We start from the raw sequence: 20,726 nt of genomic DNA on the forward strand, positions 1-20,726 counted from the left end.
TTGTGTTATGTGTGATTGTAGATGTAACTCAATCGTATGCATGTCAGTACATTAGAACCACGCAATATATAGTACATACCGGCAAGTGTACAGAACCGATGTTACAATGGATAGTCGTAATGCTCCTAAAACATCGATAGTAGTCGGGACTTGTCTTCATTATTCAACGAAGATAACTTATAGCAAATCATTAGTGAGAATCCCTTTCCCTTTTCAAGTGAAAAGGTATGGTTCGAGGCGAAGCTAATGCAACAGTAATGGCTGATACTTGACATTAAGGAATGATAGCATAGTCAGACTTCATCTTGCTGAGGATAATATGGAAGCGTTTAGCTATGAAAACTGGGTATTGTGCAAACTATATAAAACTGAAATAGATGGCATACTGAGATTGGGCAGAAATAATTTTGTGCCTTGTAGAATATACTAGAGATACAGTCAAAATTGCACGTAGTTGAAAGTTGAGAAAAGAAGTCAGCTGCAAGAAAGAATTATATATGTAGGTGAGACAACATATCAATCAGTCACCTGCGACTTAAGTAGGAAAAGAACGGAGGTAAAAATACAGAGGGAGTTGTCAAGCTTTTACCGAAATCACAAAGGGCTCCACCGAAAATTGAACAATGCACCAGAAATAGCACCAGCCGAGGTATCAGATGCATATAATATAATATATAAAAACTAATTGCACAGCTTGTTTCCATCCTCAGCTTCAAAGCTTACGTTGAGCATCTCCCTACAATTCAGCAGATTCCTAAAGGTGCCGAGATAGCAAATCAATTGAAGAAGCAGATTCCTCCTCCAAAACAGTGATTGAAATTTCATCTGCAGAAGAAAAACTATCTAGAAATCTTAAACATTCTAGCTCCCAGCAAAAGGAAATATAAGGAAAATTAGTTGAGTATGAAAGATCAAAATAAAGGCAGGAAAAATTAATCTTGGCAAGGTGAGAAAATTCATGGTATTGGCGATGGAGGTGGATCCCAAATCAGTCATTGCTTAGTTGAAAATTTAATCTTGGTAAGGCGAGAAAATTCATGGTATTTATTACTGTTTAACAGGATATCTTCACCTAGTTCTGTGACTTCTGTTCTGGCCATGGCGAGCAGTGACACCAACCGTGAATCCTTCATGCATATTTTATACCTACAATATGCAAGCTCAAGTTACTCATGTATGAGAAATTAAATTAATTATATTGATGAAGCAAGCGAAGCCAAACTACAAAAAGGCCCTCTTTGTCCTCTCTCATCGAAAGCTAGGTCAACCTTACTGAGTTCATGACGGGTAGCAGCAAAGATTCTTGGTGGTGCTGCGACAGCGCAGCATGGGCGTGGGTGTGGAGGGCAGACATGGCCGACGAATCTGATGTAGATGGTTGGAGGAGCTGGCTGAGCAAAGCCGACGCACGGCACCATCGAGGTACGTACTACGGGAGTGCGGCGGCGCCGTATAGGAGCGGCGTGGTAGCAGGCAGCAAGCCCCCTCTTTGAGTGGTGATGGGGTCGCGTGTGTGGGAAGTTGACTCAGATAAAGAACTCATGGAAGATGAGATGTGGAGCTCTAAAGGTTGCTCTGTTCGCTGAAGAGAAAGTGCGGTGGGAAGGAGAATAATACGATGCATTTTAGAAAACGCCTTCACCATTACGCCTTTGATTAACCATCGTGTTGTAGTGCTCGTCCGTTACAGAATACAGAAGAGGAAACAACCAAAGGGATGGTTGTGTTGTAAAAATAAATAATCAAACAACCTGTTGGCCCCCTTGTGTTCACTAACGGAATGCATGCATGTGATAGTTAGTGACGTGGCTGGATGCCTTGACGTGGATAGCTCCATGTGAAGATACATAGGGGTGGGATAGGTGGGGCACATGTAGTGATGTGGATAGTTTGCATGTCAAGATAATTGAGATAGTGGGGATGAACTTCTTAAGTATATAGGATATGCACGAGTAGAACACAAGTGAGTTGTGGGCGATATAAGTCATACTGCTTACCAGCATGTCACACTTTGGTTCGGCGGTATTGTTGGATGAAGCGGCCCGGACCGACATTACGCGTACGCTTACGCGAGACTGGTTCTACCGACGTGCTTTGCACACAGGTGGCTGGCGGGTGTCAGTTTCTCCAACTTTAGTTGAACCGAGTGTGGCTACGCCCGGTCCTTGCGAAGGTTAAAACAGCACCAACTTGACAAACTATCGTTGTGGTTTTGATGCGTAGGTAAGAACGGTTCTTGCTCAGCCCGTAGCAGCCACGTAAAACTTGCAACAACAAAGTAGAGGGCGTCTAACTTGTTTTTGCAAGGCATATTGTGATGTGATATGGTCAAGACGTGATGAGATATAAGTTGTTGTATGAGATGATCATGTTTTGTTGAAGTTATCGGCAACTGGCAAAAACCTTATGGTTATCGCTCTATTGCATAAGATGCAAGCGCCAAATAATTGCTTTACTTTATCGCTATGCGATAGCAATAGTTGCAAGAGCAATTGTTGGCGAGACAATCATGTGACGACACATTGATTTAGATCAAGATGATGGAGATCATGGTATCATGCCGGTGACGATGGAGATCATGACGATGCTTTGGAGATGGAGATCAAAGGCACAAGATGATGATGGCCATATCATGTCACATATTATGATTGCATGTGATGTTTATCTTTTATACATCTTATTTTGCTTAGTTCGGCGGTAGCTTTATAAGATAATCTCTCACTAAATTATCAAGGTATAAGTGTTCTCTCTGAGTATGCACCGTTGCGAAAGTTCTTCGTGCTGAGACACCACGTGATGATCGGGCGTGATAGGCTCTATGTTCAAATACAACGGATGCAAAATAGTTGCACACGCGGAATACTCAGGTTAAACTTGACGAGCCTAGCATATAACAGATATGGCCTCGGAACACAGAGACCGAAAGGTCGAGCGTGAATCATATAGTAGATACGATCAACATAGTGATGTTCACCATTGAAACTACTCCATCTCACGTGATGATCGGACATGGTTTAGTTGATATGGATCACGTGATCACTTAGAAGATTAGAGGGATGTCTGTCTAAGTGGGAGTTCTTAAGTAATATGATTAATTGAACTTTAATTTATCATGAACTTAGTCCTGGTAGTATTAGCATATCTATGTTGTAGATCAATAGCTCATGATGTTGCTCCCAGTTTATTGTGTTCCTAGAGAAAAATTATGTTGAAAAATGTTAGTAGCAATGATGCGGATTGGATCCGTGATCTGAGGATTATCCTCATTGCTGCACAAAAGAATTATGTCTTTGATGCACCGCTAGGTGACAGACCTATTGCAGGAGTAGAGGCAGACGTTATGAACGTTTGGCTAGCTCAATATGATGACTACTTGATAGTTTAGTGCACCATGCTTAAAGGCTTAGAATCGGGACTTCAAAGACATTTTAAATGTCATGGACCATATGAGATGTTCCAGGAGTTGAAGTTAATATTTCAAGAAAATACCCGAGTTGAGAGATATGAAGTCTCCAACAAGTTCTATAGCTAAAAAGATGGAGGAGAATAGCTCAAGCAGTGAGCATGTGCTCAGATTGTTTGGGTACTACAATCGCTTGAATCAAGTGGGAGTTAATCTTCCAGATAAGATAGTGATTGACAGAATTCTCTAGTCACCATCACCAAGTTAGCAGAACTTCGTGATGAACTATGATATGCAAGGGATAACGGAAATGATTCCCAAGCTCTTCGTAATGCTGAAATCAACGAAGGTAGAAATCAAAAAAATATAAAGTGTTGATGGTAGACAAGACCACTAGTTTCAAGAAAAGGGCAAAGGGCAGAAGGGGAACTTCAAGAAGAACGGCAAGCAAGTTGCTGCTCAAGTGAAGAAGCCCAAGTCTGGTCCTAAGCCTGAGACTAAGTGCTTGTACTGCAAAGGGACTGGTCACTGGAAGAGGAACTGCCCCAAGTATTTGGCGGATAAGAAGGATGGCAAAGTGAACAAAGGTATATTTGATATACAGATTATTGATGTGTATTTTACTAGTGTTCGTAGCAACCCCTCGGTATTTGATACTGGTTCAGTTGCTAAGAGTAGTAACTCGAAACGGGAGTTGCAGAATGAACAGAGACTAGTTAAGGGTGAAGTGACGATGTGTGTTGGAAGTGGTTCCAAGATTGATATGATCATCATCGCACACTCCATATACTTTCGGGATTTGTTGAACCTAAATAAGTGTTATTTGGTGTTTGCGTTGAGCATGAATATGATTTGATCATGTTTATTACAATACAGTTATTCATTTAAGTAAGAGAATAAATTGTTGTTCTGTTTACATGAATAAAACCTTATATGGTTACACACCCAATGAAAATGGTTCATTGGATCTCGATCGTAGTGATACACATATTCATAATATTGAAACCAAAAGATGCAAAGTTAATAATGATAGTGCAACTTATTTGTGGCACTGCCGTTTAGGTCATATTGGTGTAAAGCGCATGAAGAAACTCCATGCTGATGGACTTTTGGAATCACTTGATTATGAATCAGTTGATGCTTGCGAACCATGCCTCATGGGCAAGATGACTAAGACTCCGTTCTCCGGAACAATGGAGCGAGCAACTGACTTATTGGAAATAATACATACTGATGTATGCGGTCCGATGAGTGTTAAAGGCTCACGGCAATATCGTTATTTTCTGATCTTCACAGATGATTTGAGCAGATATGAGTATATCTACTTGATGAAACACAAGTTTGAAACATTTGAAAAGTTCAAAGAATTTCAGAGTGAAGTGAAGAATCATCGTAACAAGATAAAAGTTTCTACGATATGATCGCAGAAGTAAAATATTTGAGTTACGAGTTTGGCCTTCAGTTAAAACAATGTGAAATAGTTTCACTACTCACGCCACCTAGAACACCACAGTGTAATGGTGTGTCCGAGCGTCATAACCGTACTTTATTAGATATGGTGCGATCTATGATGTCTCTTACCGATCTACCACTATCGTTTTGGGGTTATGCATTAGAGACAGCTGCATTCACGTTAAATAGGGCACCGTCTAAATCCGTTGAGACGACACCGTATGAACTATGGTTTGGCAAGAAACCTAAGCTGTCGTTTCTTAAAGTTTGAGGTTGCAATGCTTATATGAAAAAGTTTCAACCTGATAAGCTCAAACCCAAATTGGAGAAGTGCGTCTTCATAGGATACCCAAAAGAAAATGTTGGGTGCACCTTCTATCACAGATCCGAAGGCAAGATATTTGTTGCTGAGAATGGATCCGTTCTAGAGAAGGAGTTTTCTCTCGAAAGAAGTGAGTGGGAGGAGAGTGGAACTTGATAAGGTAATTGTACCTTCTCCCTTATTGGAAAGTAGTTCATCACAGAAATCTGTTCCTGTGACTACTACACCAATTAGTGAGGAAGCTAATGATGATGATCATGTAACTTCAGATCAAGTTACTACCGAACCTCATAGGTAAACCAGAGTGAGGTCCGCACCAGAGTGGTACGGTAATCCTGTTCTGGAGGTCATGTTACTTGACCATGACGATCCTACGAACTATGAGGAAGCGATGATGAGCCCAGATTCCGCGAAATGGCTTGAGGCCATGAAATCTGAGATGAGATCCATATATGAGAACAAAGTATGGACTTTGATTGACTTGCCCAATGATCGGTGAGCCATTGAGATTAAATGGATCTTCAAGAGGAAGACGGACACTGATAGTAGTATTACTATCTACAAAGCTAGAATTGTCGCAAAAGGGTTTTCGACAAGTTCAAGGTGTTGACTACGATGAGAGTTTCTCACTCGTATCTATGCTTAAGTCTGTCTGAATCATGTTAGCAATTGCCGCATTTTATGAAATCTGGCAAATGGATAAACAAAACTGCATTCCTTAATGGATTTATTAAAGAAGAGTTGTATATGATGCAACCAGAAGGTTTTGTCAATCCTAAAGGTGCTAACAAAATATGCAAGCTCTAGCGATCCATCTATGGACTGGTGCAAGCATCTCAGAGTTGGAATATACGCTTTGATAAATTGATCAAAACATATAGTTTTATACAGACTTGCGGTGAAGCCTGTATTTACAAGAAAGTGAGTGGGAGCACTACAACATTTCTGATAAGTATATGTGAATGACGTATTGTTGATCGAAGATAATGTAGAATTATTCTGCAAAGCATAAAGGAGTGTTTGAAAGGATTTTTTCAAAGAAAGACCTCGATGAAGCTGCTTACATATTGAGCATCAAGATCTATAGAGATAGATCAAGACGCTTGATAAGTTTTTCAATGAGTACATACCTTGACAAGATTTTGAAGTAGTTTAAAATGGAACAGTCAAAGAAGGAGTTCTTGCCTGTGTTACAAAGGTGTGAAATTGAGTAAGACTCAAAGCCCGACCACGGCAGAAGATAAAAAGAGAATGAAAGTCATTCCCTATGCCTCAGCCATAGTTTCTATAAAGTATGCCATGCTGTGTACCAGATCTATAGTATACCCTACACTTTTTTTGGCAAGGGAGTACAATAGTGATCTAGGAGTAGATCACTGGACATTGGTCAAAATTATCCTTAATGGAATAAGGATATGTTTCTCGATTATGGAGATGATAAAAGGTTCGTCATAAAGGGTTACGTCAATGCAAGTTTTGACACTGATCCAGATGACTCAAAATCTCAATCTGGATACATATTGAAAGTGGGAGCAATTTGCTAGAATAACTCCGTGCAGAGCATTGTTGATATAGAAATTTGCAAAATACTTACGGATCTGAATGTGGCAGACCCGTTGACTAAACTTCTCTCACAAGCAAAACATGATCACACCTTAGTACTCTTTGGGTGTTAATCACATAGCAATGTGAACTAGATTATTGACTCTAGTAAACCCTTTGGGTGTTGGTCACATGACGATGTGAACTATGGGTGTTAATCACATGGTGATGTGAAACTATTAGTGTTAAATCACATGGCGATGTAAACTAGATTATTGACTCTAGTGCAAGTGGGAGACTGAAGGAAATATGCCCTAGAGGCAATAATAAAGTTATTATTTATTTCCTTATATCATGATAAATGTTTATTATTCATGCTAGAATTGTATTAACCGGAAACATGATACATGTGTGAATACATAGACAAACAGAGTGTCACTAGTATGCCTCTACTTGACTAGCTCGTTGATCAAAGATGGTTATGTTTCCTAGCCATAGACAAAGAGTTGTCATTTGATTAACGGGGTCACATCATTAGGAGAATGATGTGATTGACTTGACCCATTTCTTTAGCATAGCACTTGATCGTTTAGTTTATTGCTATTGCTTTCTTCATGACTTATACTTGTTCCTATGACTATGAGATTATGAAACTCCCGTTTACCGGAGGAACACTTTGTGTGCTACCAAATGTCACAACGTAATTGGGTGATTATAAAGGTGCTCTACAGGTGTCTCCAAAGGTACTTGTTGGGTTGGCGTATTTCAAGATTAGGATTTGTCACTCCGATTGTCGGAGAGGTATCTCTGGGCCCTCTCGGTAATGCACATCACTTAAAGCCTTGCAAGTATTGCAACTAATGAGTTAGTTGCGGGATGATGTATTACGGAACGAGTATAGAGACTTGCTGGTAACGAGATTGAACTAGGTATTGAGATACCGACGATCGAATCTCGGGCAAGCAACATACCGATGACAAAGGGAACAACGTATGTTGTTATGCGGTTTGACCGATAAAGATCTTCGTAGAATATGTGGGAGCCAATATGAGCATCCAGGTTCCGCTATTGGTTATTGACCGGAGACGTGTCTCGGTCATGTCTACATTGTTCTCGAACCCGTAGGGTCCGCACGCTTAAGGTTTCGATGACAGTTATATAATGAGTTTATGAGTTTTGATGTACCGAAGGAGTTCGAAGTCCCGTATGAGATCGGGGACATGACGAGGAGTCTCGAAATGGTCGAGACGTAAAGATCGATATATTGGACGACTATATTCGGACATCGGAAAGGTTCCGAGTGATTCGGGTATTTTTCGGAGTACCAGAGAGTTACGCGAATTCGCCGGGGAGTACATGGGCCTTATTGGGCCATACGGGAATAGAGGGGAGAGGCCAAAAGGAAGGAGGCGCGCGCCCCCCATCTGGTCCGAATTGGACAAGGGGTGCAGCCCCCTTTTCCTTGTTCCTCTCCCCCTCTTTCCTTCTCTCCTACTCCAACAAGGGAAGGAGAAGTCCTACTCCCGGTGGGAGTAGGACTCCCCCCTTGGCGCACCCTCCTCCTAGGCCGGCCGCCTCCCCCTTGCTCCTTTATATACGGGGGCAGGGGGCACCCTAGAGACACAGCAATTGATCATTGATCTCTTAGCCGTGTGCGGTGCCCCCCTCCATCATAATCCTCGATAATATTGTAGCGGTGCTTAGGCGAAGCCCTGCGACGGTAGAACATCAAGATCGTCACCACACCGTCATGCTGACGGAACTCTTCCCCGACATTCTGCTAGATCGAAGTTCGGGGATCGTCATCGAGCTGAACGTGTGCTAGAACTCGGAGGTGTCGTAGTTTCGGTGCTTGATCGGTCGGGCCGTGAAGACGTACGACTACATCAACCGCGTTGTGCTAACGCTTCCGTTGCCGGTCTACGAGGGTACGTAGACAACACTCTCCCCTCTCATTGCTATGCATCACCATGATCTTGCGTGTGCGTAGGAATTTTTTTTTAAATTACTACGTTCCCCAACACGCACTGCCAACGCACTAACGGTTTGGATATTTGATCCGAGGGGCCTCTGGCCTGATAGCACTAACCATCACGTGGGCATTGCATGGGCGTTCTGCGTCGTATGCATCAGCCGAAACTTATTAGACGTTAGTGATTGAGCGGCGCGTGCCGGGTTGAACTGGTAAGCTCCTGCCTTTTTAAGGAGGTAGCTAGGTCTGCTCACCGGCCGCCCACGCAACGTGCATGAGTTCCCGGGGCGATGGCCCAAGACCCCTGGGGGCACAGGTTTAGTCCGGCGTGCTTGACCTCTCTATTAAGCCTAGGTCGGGTTGCGGCGTATTGTTTGGCCGAGGCCGGGCATGACCCAGGAAAGTGTGCCCGGCCAGAGTTAATCGAGCATGGTGGGTAAGTTGGTGCACCCCTACAGGGAAGAAAACACCTATCGATAGCCTGTCCTACGGTAACGGACACTTGGAGTTGTATCCCGATCGATACAACTAGAACTGGATACTTGTGATGAGAAATGGATAGTATGGCTCTGGGATTACTTTCTCGCGGGGAGTCGAGAAAGGATCTCTGGCCGAGGTTGATAACACTACTACTACTTTATATTATGTTGATCTGTACTCTTCTAAATGCTGCAAGATGCTTGAAGATGCTAGTCTTCAATAGGCTAGGCTTTCCCCTTCTCTTCTGGCATTCTATAGTTTAGTCCATAGATACAGCTTATTTCCTTTGATACAGATGCATACTTAGTTTAGATCTGATGTAAGTCTTGCGAGTATTTTGGATGAGTCCTCACGGTTGCTTTGCTACCTCTTTTTCCCCCATGCCCGATTGTTGCGACCAGATGACGGATCCCAGGAGCTAGACGACACCACTGATGATTACTACTACCCTGAGGGTGCCTACTACTACGTGACGGGCACTAACGACCTGGAGTAGTTAGGAGGCTCCAAGGCAGGAGGCCTTGCCTTTTCGATCGTTGTTGCTTTTGTGCTAGCCTTCTTAAGGCAAGCTTGTTTAACTTATGTCTGTACTCAGATATTGTTTCTTCCGCTGACCCTTGTGTTTTCGAGCTTATGTATTCGAGCCCTCGAGGCCCCTGGCTTGTAATATAAAGCTTGTATTATTTTAATTTGTGTCTAGAGTTGTGTTGTGATATCTTCCCGTGAGTCCTTGATCTTGATCGTACACATTTGCGTGTATGATTAGTGTACGATTGAATCGAGGGCGTCACAGATCGGGTCTTCCCGAGAGAAGGAATATCCTTCGTTGACCGTGAGAGCTTGTGATGGGCTAAGTTCGGACACCCCTGCAGAGTATAAACTTTCGAGAGCCGTGCCCGCAGTTATGTGGCAGATGAAAATTTGTTAATGTCCGGTTGTAGAGAATTTGACACTTGACTTAATGAAAACGCATCAACCGCGTGTGTAGTCGTGATGGTCTCTTTTCGGCGGAGTCCAGGAAGAGAACACGGTCTTGTGTTATGCTTGAACGTAACTAGTTTCAGGATCACTTCTTGATCTCTTCTAGCTTCTCGATCGTTGTGTTGCTTCTCTTCTCGCTCTTATTTGCGTAAGTTGGCCACCATATATGCTTAGTGTTTGCTGCAGCTCCACCTCACTACCCTTTCCTACCCATAAGCTTAAATAGTCTTGATCTCGCGGGTGTGAGATTGCTGAGTCCTCGTGACTCACAAATACTTGCAAACAGTTGCAGTGTCGATGATATCAGTGCACGTGACGCAATCAAACTCAAGTGGGAGCTTGATGAAGATCTTGATCGATGTTTTTTGTCTTTTTCGGTTGATCAGTAGTGGAGCCCAATTGGGATGATCGGGGATCTAGCATTTGAGGTTGTCTTCTTTTATTTTGGTTATCAGTAGTGGAGCCCAATTGGGATGATTGGGGATCTAGCATTTGGGGTTGTCTTCTTTTATTTTGGTTCCGTAGTCGGACCTTGATTGTACTCTGAATGATGTATGTTTAACTTGTTATTTGTGTGAAGTGACGATTGTAAGCCAACTCTTTATTTCTTTCTTATTCAGTACATGAGATTGTGTGATAATTACCCCATTTGCGACTAAACCACCATGTGGTTATGTCTCTAAGTCGTGTCTCAACATGTGGGAGTTATAGCCACATTGTGGGTGTTTCACCAACGTTGATGATGTTGTATCAGACGTGGGCAACAAGGGAGGAGGTGGAGTGGTGTTCAGGGACCATCAAGGAGCCTTCAGAGGTGCACTGTGTCAACACTTCCCTGCGATCACCAACCCATAACTTTCTGAGATTCTAGCTTCCAAACGTCCGGTCCAGGTTGCATCGGAACTGAGGATTCAGAAGCTCCATCTCACGTATGGTTTGGTCGTAGTGCGCATGTGCCTAGATGCTAGTACAAGGCATAGTTGAGTGTCATGGGAACTAGGACGAACATGGAGGGAAGGATGTGTGCAACAACATCAAAGCACGCAGACACTAGAGTAGAGTGATGAGCTTGGACTGGGGAAGTGTAGACGCTAATAACATAAAGGCGCCTTATGAATCCTCTCAAGGTATATGTTAAACACGATCAATTAACTACTATTCGAACCCCCTCCCCATATGAGAGCATGTTATTCAAGTCATTAACTGGTATGTACAGTTAATTTATCTTTTATTTAGACAATACAGTTAATTTATCTAACAAGCCGAATTATCAGTTGTCAGGCCGAATCTCTGGCTAGGCTAATTAACTGCTAGGCATTTTCCAACCCAAAATCTGGCCCCTTTGTACCTGCTTTTCAATGTGCAGGTTTATGGCCTTCCAGATCTGCTGCAACATCATCAAAGCATCAAGGCAACAATTTCCCTTGTTGCTATGTAGTATAGGATTGCATATTTAGACACTTAGTACATTACATGCTCCTATATAGCCTAGGACATACATATATGACCCTAGTTAACCTTCCATAAATGGGTTACCGATAAATTCAGTTAAATGGCCAACTCACCGATTAATCTCTACTCAACACACAACCGATAGGGTACCAATTACTGATATTCTGAACATTGTCTAAGTGTCATCACAAATAAAGAAAAACAAATTATTACCTTGGATATTTGAAGTTTTATATAATTTTAAAGTTTCAACTTGCACCATTTAGTTTCTAGTTTAGACTAGGTCCTTAGTAACAGGAGGTAAACATGACTGAACAAGATTTAAATCTCTACATAACATCATCAGGGTCGAAGTTTGATACAGGGTACAGATATGATATTGCCTCCCAATCACATGGATAATAAATCTCTGATAATGATAGTCTTGTTTTTAGCTCGATATTAAGCCATCCCACCACTAGTAGCTGTCCTGATAATCTGAAACAAGGCTGCAAAGAACCAATTGTGCAGGGAGTCAGATTTCCTACTGTTTATTTAGATCATTAGCTTCTCATCTTACTAAAGAAAGGCACGATGCTGGAAGGGTAAATCAGGTGCAGTTTCCATTTCCCTTGGTATATATGCTCAAAAGTTATATAAAAATCAGATAATCAGAAAGCACCCCAAAATACATAGTGAAATATGTTGAAGATACTATCACTGCTTTTTCCTACACGGCATGGGTTGCAATGAGATCCTGAGACAGAATCTCTACAACCTGGGATAGAAGAAGGTGTAACTTTAGGAGTTCTTAGGAGGTGTTTGGTTCCAGACTGGTAACGTCAACATAAACGCAATGGGTTTACACCGTTACTGTAAACGGTATGAGCAAAAATTAAAATCTCTTTGGTTATCAGATCAGATGTAAAGGTAAGAGGGAAAGCTGGGAAGAAAACTGGAACCCGTTGGCCATGGCGCAGGGAAGAAAACATGAACCCATCGGCCATGGCGCAGGGGAAAAGCACGGATGGGAAAAAGGAGAACTAAGGCCACCGTCCGCCCACTGCTGCTGGCATGTCTCCGCCGCTGCATGCTCAAGTGGGGAAGATCGAGACATTGGAAACCAGGGCCGGCGGCAACTCGGTGGAGGTTTGGGTGGGAACTGGAGGAAGAGATCTGCGACTTGGAGATCAGGGGCCTCCGCCATTAGCGCCGCAACTCGCGGAGGACTTGTGGGCAGTTAGAATTTCTATGTTGGGGACGGGGGCTCAGTTCGCTCGCCGTAACGTAATTCGTTTCCGCGCGCGCGCGCGCGGGGGGGGGGGGGGGGGGGGTGTATTGGGCTAAAACTGAGCTGGGATCTGTTTACAGAGAAAGAAAACCAAACACAAGTAATGGTACGAGGTAGCATCGTAATCAGATACCAGACAAAAAACTGCGAACCAAACACCTCCTTAGTGTCAAGGGCAAAGTAAGAGCAAAATCAATGCTTGAATGATAAACCAAAATACATGTTATTTCACCTCTGCCTGGGGTGCACAGAATCAAACAGCAGTAAGTTTCTCATGACAGCGGGACTGCTGTCATATCGAGATTTAACATTCCAGGTTTGGTGAGGCCAATCGAATCAAGTACTCAAGGGGCTTGACCTCCTCCTCCTCCTGAGTCTAAGTGTAACAGTCGCAGTGGATCCTTCAGTGATTGCTCATCAGAGCAGATGCGGTGGCGAAACTTGATTTCGAGTTGGGCTCGTAATTTTGTTGAGGATAAGAAATGAACAAAGAAGTTGGGTTCGTTGTTTCGTTGAGGATAAAAAATGAACAAAAGGAGTTGGGCTCGTTATTTTGTTGAGGATAAAAGTTGAACGAAGGAGGGTAATGATATCCTTACTCTGAAACACTACAGGGTCTTCAAGCTGAAGTCGGAGCTTCATAGCCTCAACCAAGCTAGACCATAACCAAATTAGAGCCTAGTTACAACCAACCCTTAATCAGATAAGCGAATTAGGCCACTAATGGGGACCCATTTAAAAGCCTTAGGAAGACTAATTGGTCCTCCCTTATGAAGACACCAACCATAGGTAGGTGGAGAACTCACTTGGAAAGCTTCATGATGTCTTGAGCGAATACAGATTGTCCATTATAGAGCCACAGTCATGCTTTGCCAGCCTAGAGATGGAAACAACTGATCCCAGGTAGGTCCAACAGGATAGTCATTCCCCTTCTTGAATCATTTGAAGTTTCACTGCAGACTTTTCTCTGAATTCATTTGCATTTCACATTTCAGGATGTCCCTCTGCATCCCGAACTCCAAAATGAGCAAGTCAGAGACTAACTCTATAAAGGACAGCCTGGGATGAATGGTGTACTTTTGCAGCTCTAAAAACAAATGAGAAGGGAACTTCAAGAAATCAGGGGAAGTTGTGGACTGAGTGGAGATGACAAGAGGGCTGCACGAGTTAAGTAAGTGGTAGCAGAGGTTACTGAGTGCCGCAAAGCATCATGGAATAAGTGGACAAGCAAGCAGTTTCTACCAGCTTGAACTGCTCATAGCTGAGAGCGGATATCTTCTCTGGAGGATTTGCTAATAAAGTACACTACAGCTTAGCTACAGCAACTGTGTCACTCACTGGAGGTTGACAAGTGACAACCCCGACCTAAATTGGCAGTGGGGCAGAGAACACTGGGCTAGTGTGCTGACTGGTCCCTTTTGCCACTATAGAGATGTTTCGAGCAATGGTATGTCTACCAGAACCAATCGCAGGGTTAATCTGGATGGAGGAAGAAAAGGTTCACTGAATAGGGTGTAACTCTTTTAAAGAGCCAGCATGTCATCCATGCTCAACTGTCAGAACTCACAAAAGTTAACTCATTGTTTACAGTAGCTATAGAGACATAGAATATGGTAGATTTGTGCACAAAGAAAAGATGCAGCATAAGGATACCTAAAAGGATCAAACAGAAGGGAGATTAGAAAAGGTTACGTAGGAAGCTCACATGATCCTATGACCACAAAGATGAAGAATCCAAGCACGATAGGTCCAACAGGATAGTCATTCCCCTTCTTCACAGTAGTTTCAGGCACTGAGCCCCTCTTTGTGATGTTCTTCTGAAACTTCGCACTCTTCCTGTCAGCAAGACGCCTTGAAGTAGTCTGCAGAGGAAATGAAACCAATTTAGTATACAGAACATAACAAAATGCCATGGACAGAGATAGCACAAACGCATTTAAATCCCTCAGATAAGATATCTATTTTATTCTTCGAAAACACAATATAGACAAACAAAATATTTGGTTACCAAAAATATATATTCTCATGCAGTTAGCATTAATCAGTTATGACAAGGATCGCACCTAAATCATGTGAAAATTAAATCTTCCTCACGCCCATGATAAATATTAATGATGGTATCAATTACTTAATCAGTATTTTGGAATTGTTCTGCCGATAATGATGATTCGTAAATCATAACACATCATAGAATTTACTGGTTCTCTCTAACTTAACTATTCAATTTTCACATTAACGGTTGAAAACTATTATTACCACAAATTAGCATCATTGGCTTGGCCAGCCTGACCAACTAACTCCACTTTTGTTGATAGCCTTTTATGCTTGCTTCTTTCAAAAAACGTAATGGGTTCATTCACAAGTAAAAAGCAAAACAAGCATCAGAAGGGGGGAAAGCTACTTATTGTGGATTTTTGCTAAACTCGTAACGTAAATAGAATAGTTAAGTCTCTTTTGGACAAGCAGAACAAGCATATAGAATTGGTTTACTGGCTTGCTTGAAGAGCTTTAATTGCACCCCTAGTTACGCAGAAGTGCAAGCACAGAAGCGGATGACCGGACCTTACCAACATACTCAAAAATATATTCTATACTGGGGTCTGTGCTCCAACCGACCTTAAAATGCTCATAAACAGCTCTTCCCCTAAATCAAACGGTGGTAGCTCAACAGCAAGTAGAGCCCTAACAGAGGTAGTAGATGGTAGTTACCAAAGCAGGGCATCAATTAGCAAGATCAATTTATTGCAGATTCGCAACTGCAGCACAGCATGAGACATTCAGAAAGCAACGAGCTGTAGACTCAAGGCAAAAGCATCAGGAGCCACGAGTACCCAGGCATGTCCAAGAACAAGAGTTAACAAACACGATGTTTATTTAGCATTTAAAAGGTTGATGAACCATTATCCTTCAGACTGGCAAAGATTCATATTCAACAGGTTGCATAGGCATTGGTATTAACAAAAAATTCTTATTAAACAACCCAAAAAATAACCCCAGCTTCTATTTCACTTCCTAACAGTAAGCAACAAAGCCAACAATAAAATAATTCAATCCTTACAATGAGCATCTTACGTAAAATACATGTTATAATCGTAGTACTGAAATGCTGAAGCTAAAAATTCATAATGCTTATTTCTTGAGCTTAATGGTCAATATAACAGGACTCGATACTGGACTAGTTTTTCAATAGACTACATACATAAGCGGGAGTTCTGAGAAAGCACTTGCAGAAGACTGGCTCTGATGAGAAAGCAATATACTCGGTAAAAAGATGGTCAATACTACTGCCTCCGTTCCTAAATATTCCCTCTCTAAACTAATATAAGAGCATCTAGATCACTATTTTAGTGCTCTAAACGCTCTTATATTAGTTTACGGAGGGAGTATAAGTCTTCCTAGAAATTTCAATATGAACTACATACGGATGTATATAGACGTATTTTAGAGTGTAGATTCACCTATTTTGCTCCATATGTAGTCCATATTGGAATCTCTAAAAGGACTTATATTTAGGTACTGAGGGAGTATATGTTAGATCGCCATTTATTTTTCAGTCTTTGTACGGTTCAAAATTCAAAATCATCAGCATCGTTGGGTCTAAAGGAGAAAAAAAGGAGATTGTGGGTGAAAAAAAAATCTTAAGAGTTACTCCTCCATCCGAAAATACTTGTCATCAAAATGGATAAAAAGGGATGTATCTAGAACTAAAATACGTCTAGATACATCCCCTTTTATTCATTTTGATTGATGACAAGTATTTTCGGACGGAGTATTTCAGTGGGCATTTAGTTAGAACGCACATGTTCTCTTCACCATTACACCCAATGGACTAGGCAACATTCATGCCAACGTATCAATGTCCAGCTTTGCAAGAAAACAGATTGTACACGTGCTAGTGCACTAATCAGGGCTAAAATCTGTGCGTTAAAAATAGCAAACCACCTACAGATCCACCATAATTTTAGGATTATTGATCCATATCTGCGTCGAAAACTAACCTGAAGTATGAAAATCTATGATCTTTATCCAAGGTAAATATGCCCTAACCGAAACTCGCAGATCATCACAGCACAGAGCCACGCGGATCGATCACCGAAAACCGCAGCCAAAAATTCTCAAATCAACGCCCTACTGATGCCCCGTCCCGGAAGCCAGATCTCGGTAGGTTCGATCGAAACACCCCTACCCCGCATCGCCTAGTATCAATCGAAATCGATTGCTTATGCATGCATATCAAGTACCACAAGGGGAATATGAGAACCCGGCGCAAATCCTCGAGACGCGAGCAGAATGAGGAGATCGCACAGACCGCTGCGCGGAGAAGACATAAATCTTTGATGCCCTTACCATCCTTGCTTGGCGGGGCAGGGGAGCTCGCCGGAGACGATGTAGGCAGCCGCGGGGTCGCAGCAGATGCCGGAGGAGAAGTGGGAGATGCCGGATGCGGGATCAGGGGCGAAAGACAGGGGGTTTGTAAAAAGATCCTCTCACGACCCGAAGATTTCCTTTCTGGGCCTGCTGGAGTGACCCTGCCGGCCCAATTTACCTGCTGACGGCTTCAGTTTCTGTTTCCGGTTATACCGTCTCTCTAACCATCCAATTGCTCTGCTTTCCTCACTTTTTTCGTTCAAAATTCTTGTTGGGATGCTACTCTTCTTTTGGCTAAGGCTTGACGTGGTCCTCCGCAACGGCATGATCCGGTGAGAAAAGATGATGACTTTAGCAATTCAAACCTAGCGGGCGCTTTTTATATAGTATACATCTGTTCATATAAAGAAGAGGTAATAGCACTCCAGATCCATGAACTTGCAGGGAATGTGATGATTTAGTCCAAAAATTGCAAAAGTGAACTAAGGCCTTTCAAAACTTGCACCCCTATGTGATGTTTTAGTCCAAAGCGAATGACAGCGCGACAAGTGGCAGTTCAGAGCTTGGACCGGTCAGCACTGGCATTTTTGCACAAAGGCCCATGTTGTTCTGTCGAATGAATCCGCACTACCCCACACCTGAATTAAATTCATTTGACTCCTGTTGAGATCTGCAGGTTATTAAGCAACAATGAGAAATGTAGGAGAATATTATTGTGAGCAATGACATGTCTAAATAACCATGGTGAGCAGAATACAAGAATTTTCAAAAGATGAAAACAAGTGGCAAAGGAAGTCCACATTAAAATAGACCATACTCGACAATAGGAGGCGGCACAAAGAAAGGCCCGCATCTTTTCCTCCTCTCTCTCTCGCTTCGCTCTCTCTGCACGCGACGCGCCGACGACGCGAAGAATCGGCATTGGCGGACTGCTCGCTGGAGTGACGCATGCATGGAAAAATCATCGAGGTCGCTGAAACTGCAGCGCAGTTCCCCCGCCGCCCCGCAGTGCAACGAGCTCCGATCCGTCAAAAAGGATGCCTTTTTCTTCTATTCATCACACAACAAGATCACATCGCGGACGAGCTTCTTCCCAAATTCCGTCACCAGCCATGCATGTTTTGCACGTGAGCTCTCGCTTTCCATCTAACGTCGCACACACAACTAATAAGGGACCCGCTCATCGCCATTGCTCACTCCGTGTTGGCGTGGCCATGCATGCTCCGGCGATGACACGAAGCCCCACAACCGGCCTGTTGTGTCATGCGTGCATATCGCGCATCCGGCGTGGGAGCTGAGCATGCACGGGCGGCGCTCCAATGTCCCCTCCTCCCTGGAGGCGAGGTCCAGGAGCGGCCGTAGCCCCGCCGACCAACTCCTCCTCATGTTGGCGCCGATGAGGACCAAGGAGAAGGACCAGGTGTGTCCACCGGCGCTGAAGGAGCTGGACCTGACGATGGTGGAGCAAGATTTGTTAGCGACATACGCTGCCGAGATGGTTCCGCTGGCTGTAGCCGACGATGTCAGTCAAACTAGTGCATGCCACGGATGAGCTTCGTCCTTTGCGTCCTCGATCTGCGGCTCCAACGCCATGGCCGGGACATCCAGCTTCTCGATCGCTAGATGCATGAGAGGATGTGTGACGCCCCCGATTCAATCATACACTAGTCATACATGCAAACATGTACGATCAAGATCAGGAACTCACGGGAAGATATGACAACACAACTCTAAAAACAAATAAGTCATACAAGCATCATATTACAAGCCAGGGGCCTCGAGGGCTCGAATACAAGTGCTCGATCATAAACAAGTCAGCGGAAGCAACAATATCTGAGTGCAAACATTAAGTTGAACAAGTTTGCCTTAAGAAGGCTAGCACAAAAGTAGCAACGATCGAAAAGGCGAGGCCTCCTGCCTGGGACCTCCTAACTACTCCTCGAAGCCGAACAATACGTAGAATCATCCTCGGGATCCTATGGCTCCTGGACTCCATCATATGATTGCAATAACCGAGAAAAGGAGGAAAAGAAGTAGCAAAGCAACCGTGAGTACTCATCCAAAGTGCTCACAAGCAAGGATCTACACTACATATGCATTGGTATCAATGAAAAGGGTAGTATATGTGGACTAGACTGCAGAATGCCAGAATAAGAGGGGGTAGCTAGTCCTATTGAAGACTACGCTTCTGGCAACCTCCATCTGGAAGCATGTAGAAGAGAGTAGCAAGAGCAGCATCAAGGAACATCGCATAGCATAATCCTACCTGACGATCCTCTCCTCGTCGCCCTGTGAGAGAGCGATCACCGGGTTGTATCTGGCACTTGAAAGGGTGTGTTTAATTAAGTATCTGGTTCTAGGTGTCATAATGTCGGAATACAACTCTGGGTCGTCCTTTTACCAAGGGACACGGCTATTCGAATAGATAAACTTTCCTATAGGGGTGCACCACATTACCCAACACGCTCGATCCCTCTGGCCGGACACACTTTCCTGGGTCATGCCCGGCCTCGGAAGATCAACACGTTGCAGCCCCACCTAGACTCAACAGAGAGGTCAGCACGCTGGTCTAAATCCTAAGCACGTAGGGGTCTGGGCCCATCGCCCATTGCACTCATGCACGTTGCGAGGGCGGCCGGAAGCAGACCTAGCCTGTTTAATACAAGCGCAGGCTTACGGTCCAATCCGCCGCGCGCCGCTCAACCACTGACGTCAAAAAGAGCTTCGGCTGATACCATGACATTGAGTGCCCATAACTGTTCCCGCGTAGTTGGTTAGTGCGTATGGCCAGTGGCTAGACTCAGATCAAGTATCCAGATCTCGTTAAGCGTGTTATTAGAAGTATCCGCGGACGCCGACCAGGGACGAGGCCCACCTGTCTCCTAGGTGGTCGCAACCTGCCCTGTCGCTCCGCCACAAAGTAACCATCAGGGGGCTGCCGGGAACCCAGGCCCACCACTACCTGGGTGGAACCACCTGCCCTTTTAGCCATCATCTCCGAATCATCAGCATAAGTATGTAATAGTATAGTATATACCCGTGATCACCTCTCGAGTGATCACGACCCAGTAATATAGCATGGCAGACAAACAAGAGTGTAGGGCCACTGATGATAAACTAGCATCCTATACTAAGCATTTAGGATTGCAGGTAAAGGTAACAACAGAAGTAACAAGGACAGGCTATGCAACAAAATACGTCCATCCGAAAGTAGTAACAACTACACCACTCTAATGCAAACAGTAGAGGGAAAGAGTAGGCAATGTCGGGATGAACATGGGGGCTTGCCTGGAAGCTCTGTTGTACAGGAAGAAGGGTCGTCCGTGACGTAGTCGATCAGGGGGTATCGGCGGCGGTCTCGAGGTCTACCGGAAAGAAGTAACGAAGGGGGAACACAAATAAATAATATAGCAATCAAAGAAACACAAAAGCATAACATAGCAATACGCGGTGCTAGGGGTGACCTAACAAGTAGTAGGCGATG

General features: G+C 43.6%; 1 protein-coding gene across 1 annotated transcript; it reads right to left on the reverse strand.

Moving 5' to 3' along the window:
* Nucleotides 1-11,911: 11,911 nt before the first annotated feature.
* LOC123102701 (probable stress-associated endoplasmic reticulum protein) lies at nucleotides 11,912-17,513 on the reverse strand. Its single transcript, XM_044524123.1, has 3 exons — nucleotides 17,222-17,513; nucleotides 14,580-14,736; nucleotides 11,912-12,092 (listed from the first exon to the last, which is right to left on the reverse strand). The coding sequence occupies exons 1-3, from the start codon at nucleotides 17,222-17,224 to the stop codon at nucleotides 12,046-12,048; spliced, it is 207 nt and encodes a 68-aa protein (XP_044380058.1). The 5' UTR covers nucleotides 17,225-17,513; the 3' UTR covers nucleotides 11,912-12,045.
* Between the last annotated feature and the right edge of the window lie 3,213 nt (nucleotides 17,514-20,726).

Source organism: Triticum aestivum, chromosome 5A (assembly GCF_018294505.1).
Source record: "Triticum aestivum cultivar Chinese Spring chromosome 5A, IWGSC CS RefSeq v2.1, whole genome shotgun sequence".
NCBI lineage: Eukaryota > Viridiplantae > Streptophyta > Magnoliopsida > Poales > Poaceae > Triticum > Triticum aestivum.

Bases quoted from the DNA above. Each gene is read 5' to 3' on its own strand.
- LOC123102701 (XM_044524123.1), bottom strand. The intron at 12,093-14,579 runs GTGAGCTTCCTA...GGTTCTTTGCAG, and splicing joins CTTTGTGGTCATAGGATCAT to CCTTGTTTCAGATTATCAGG.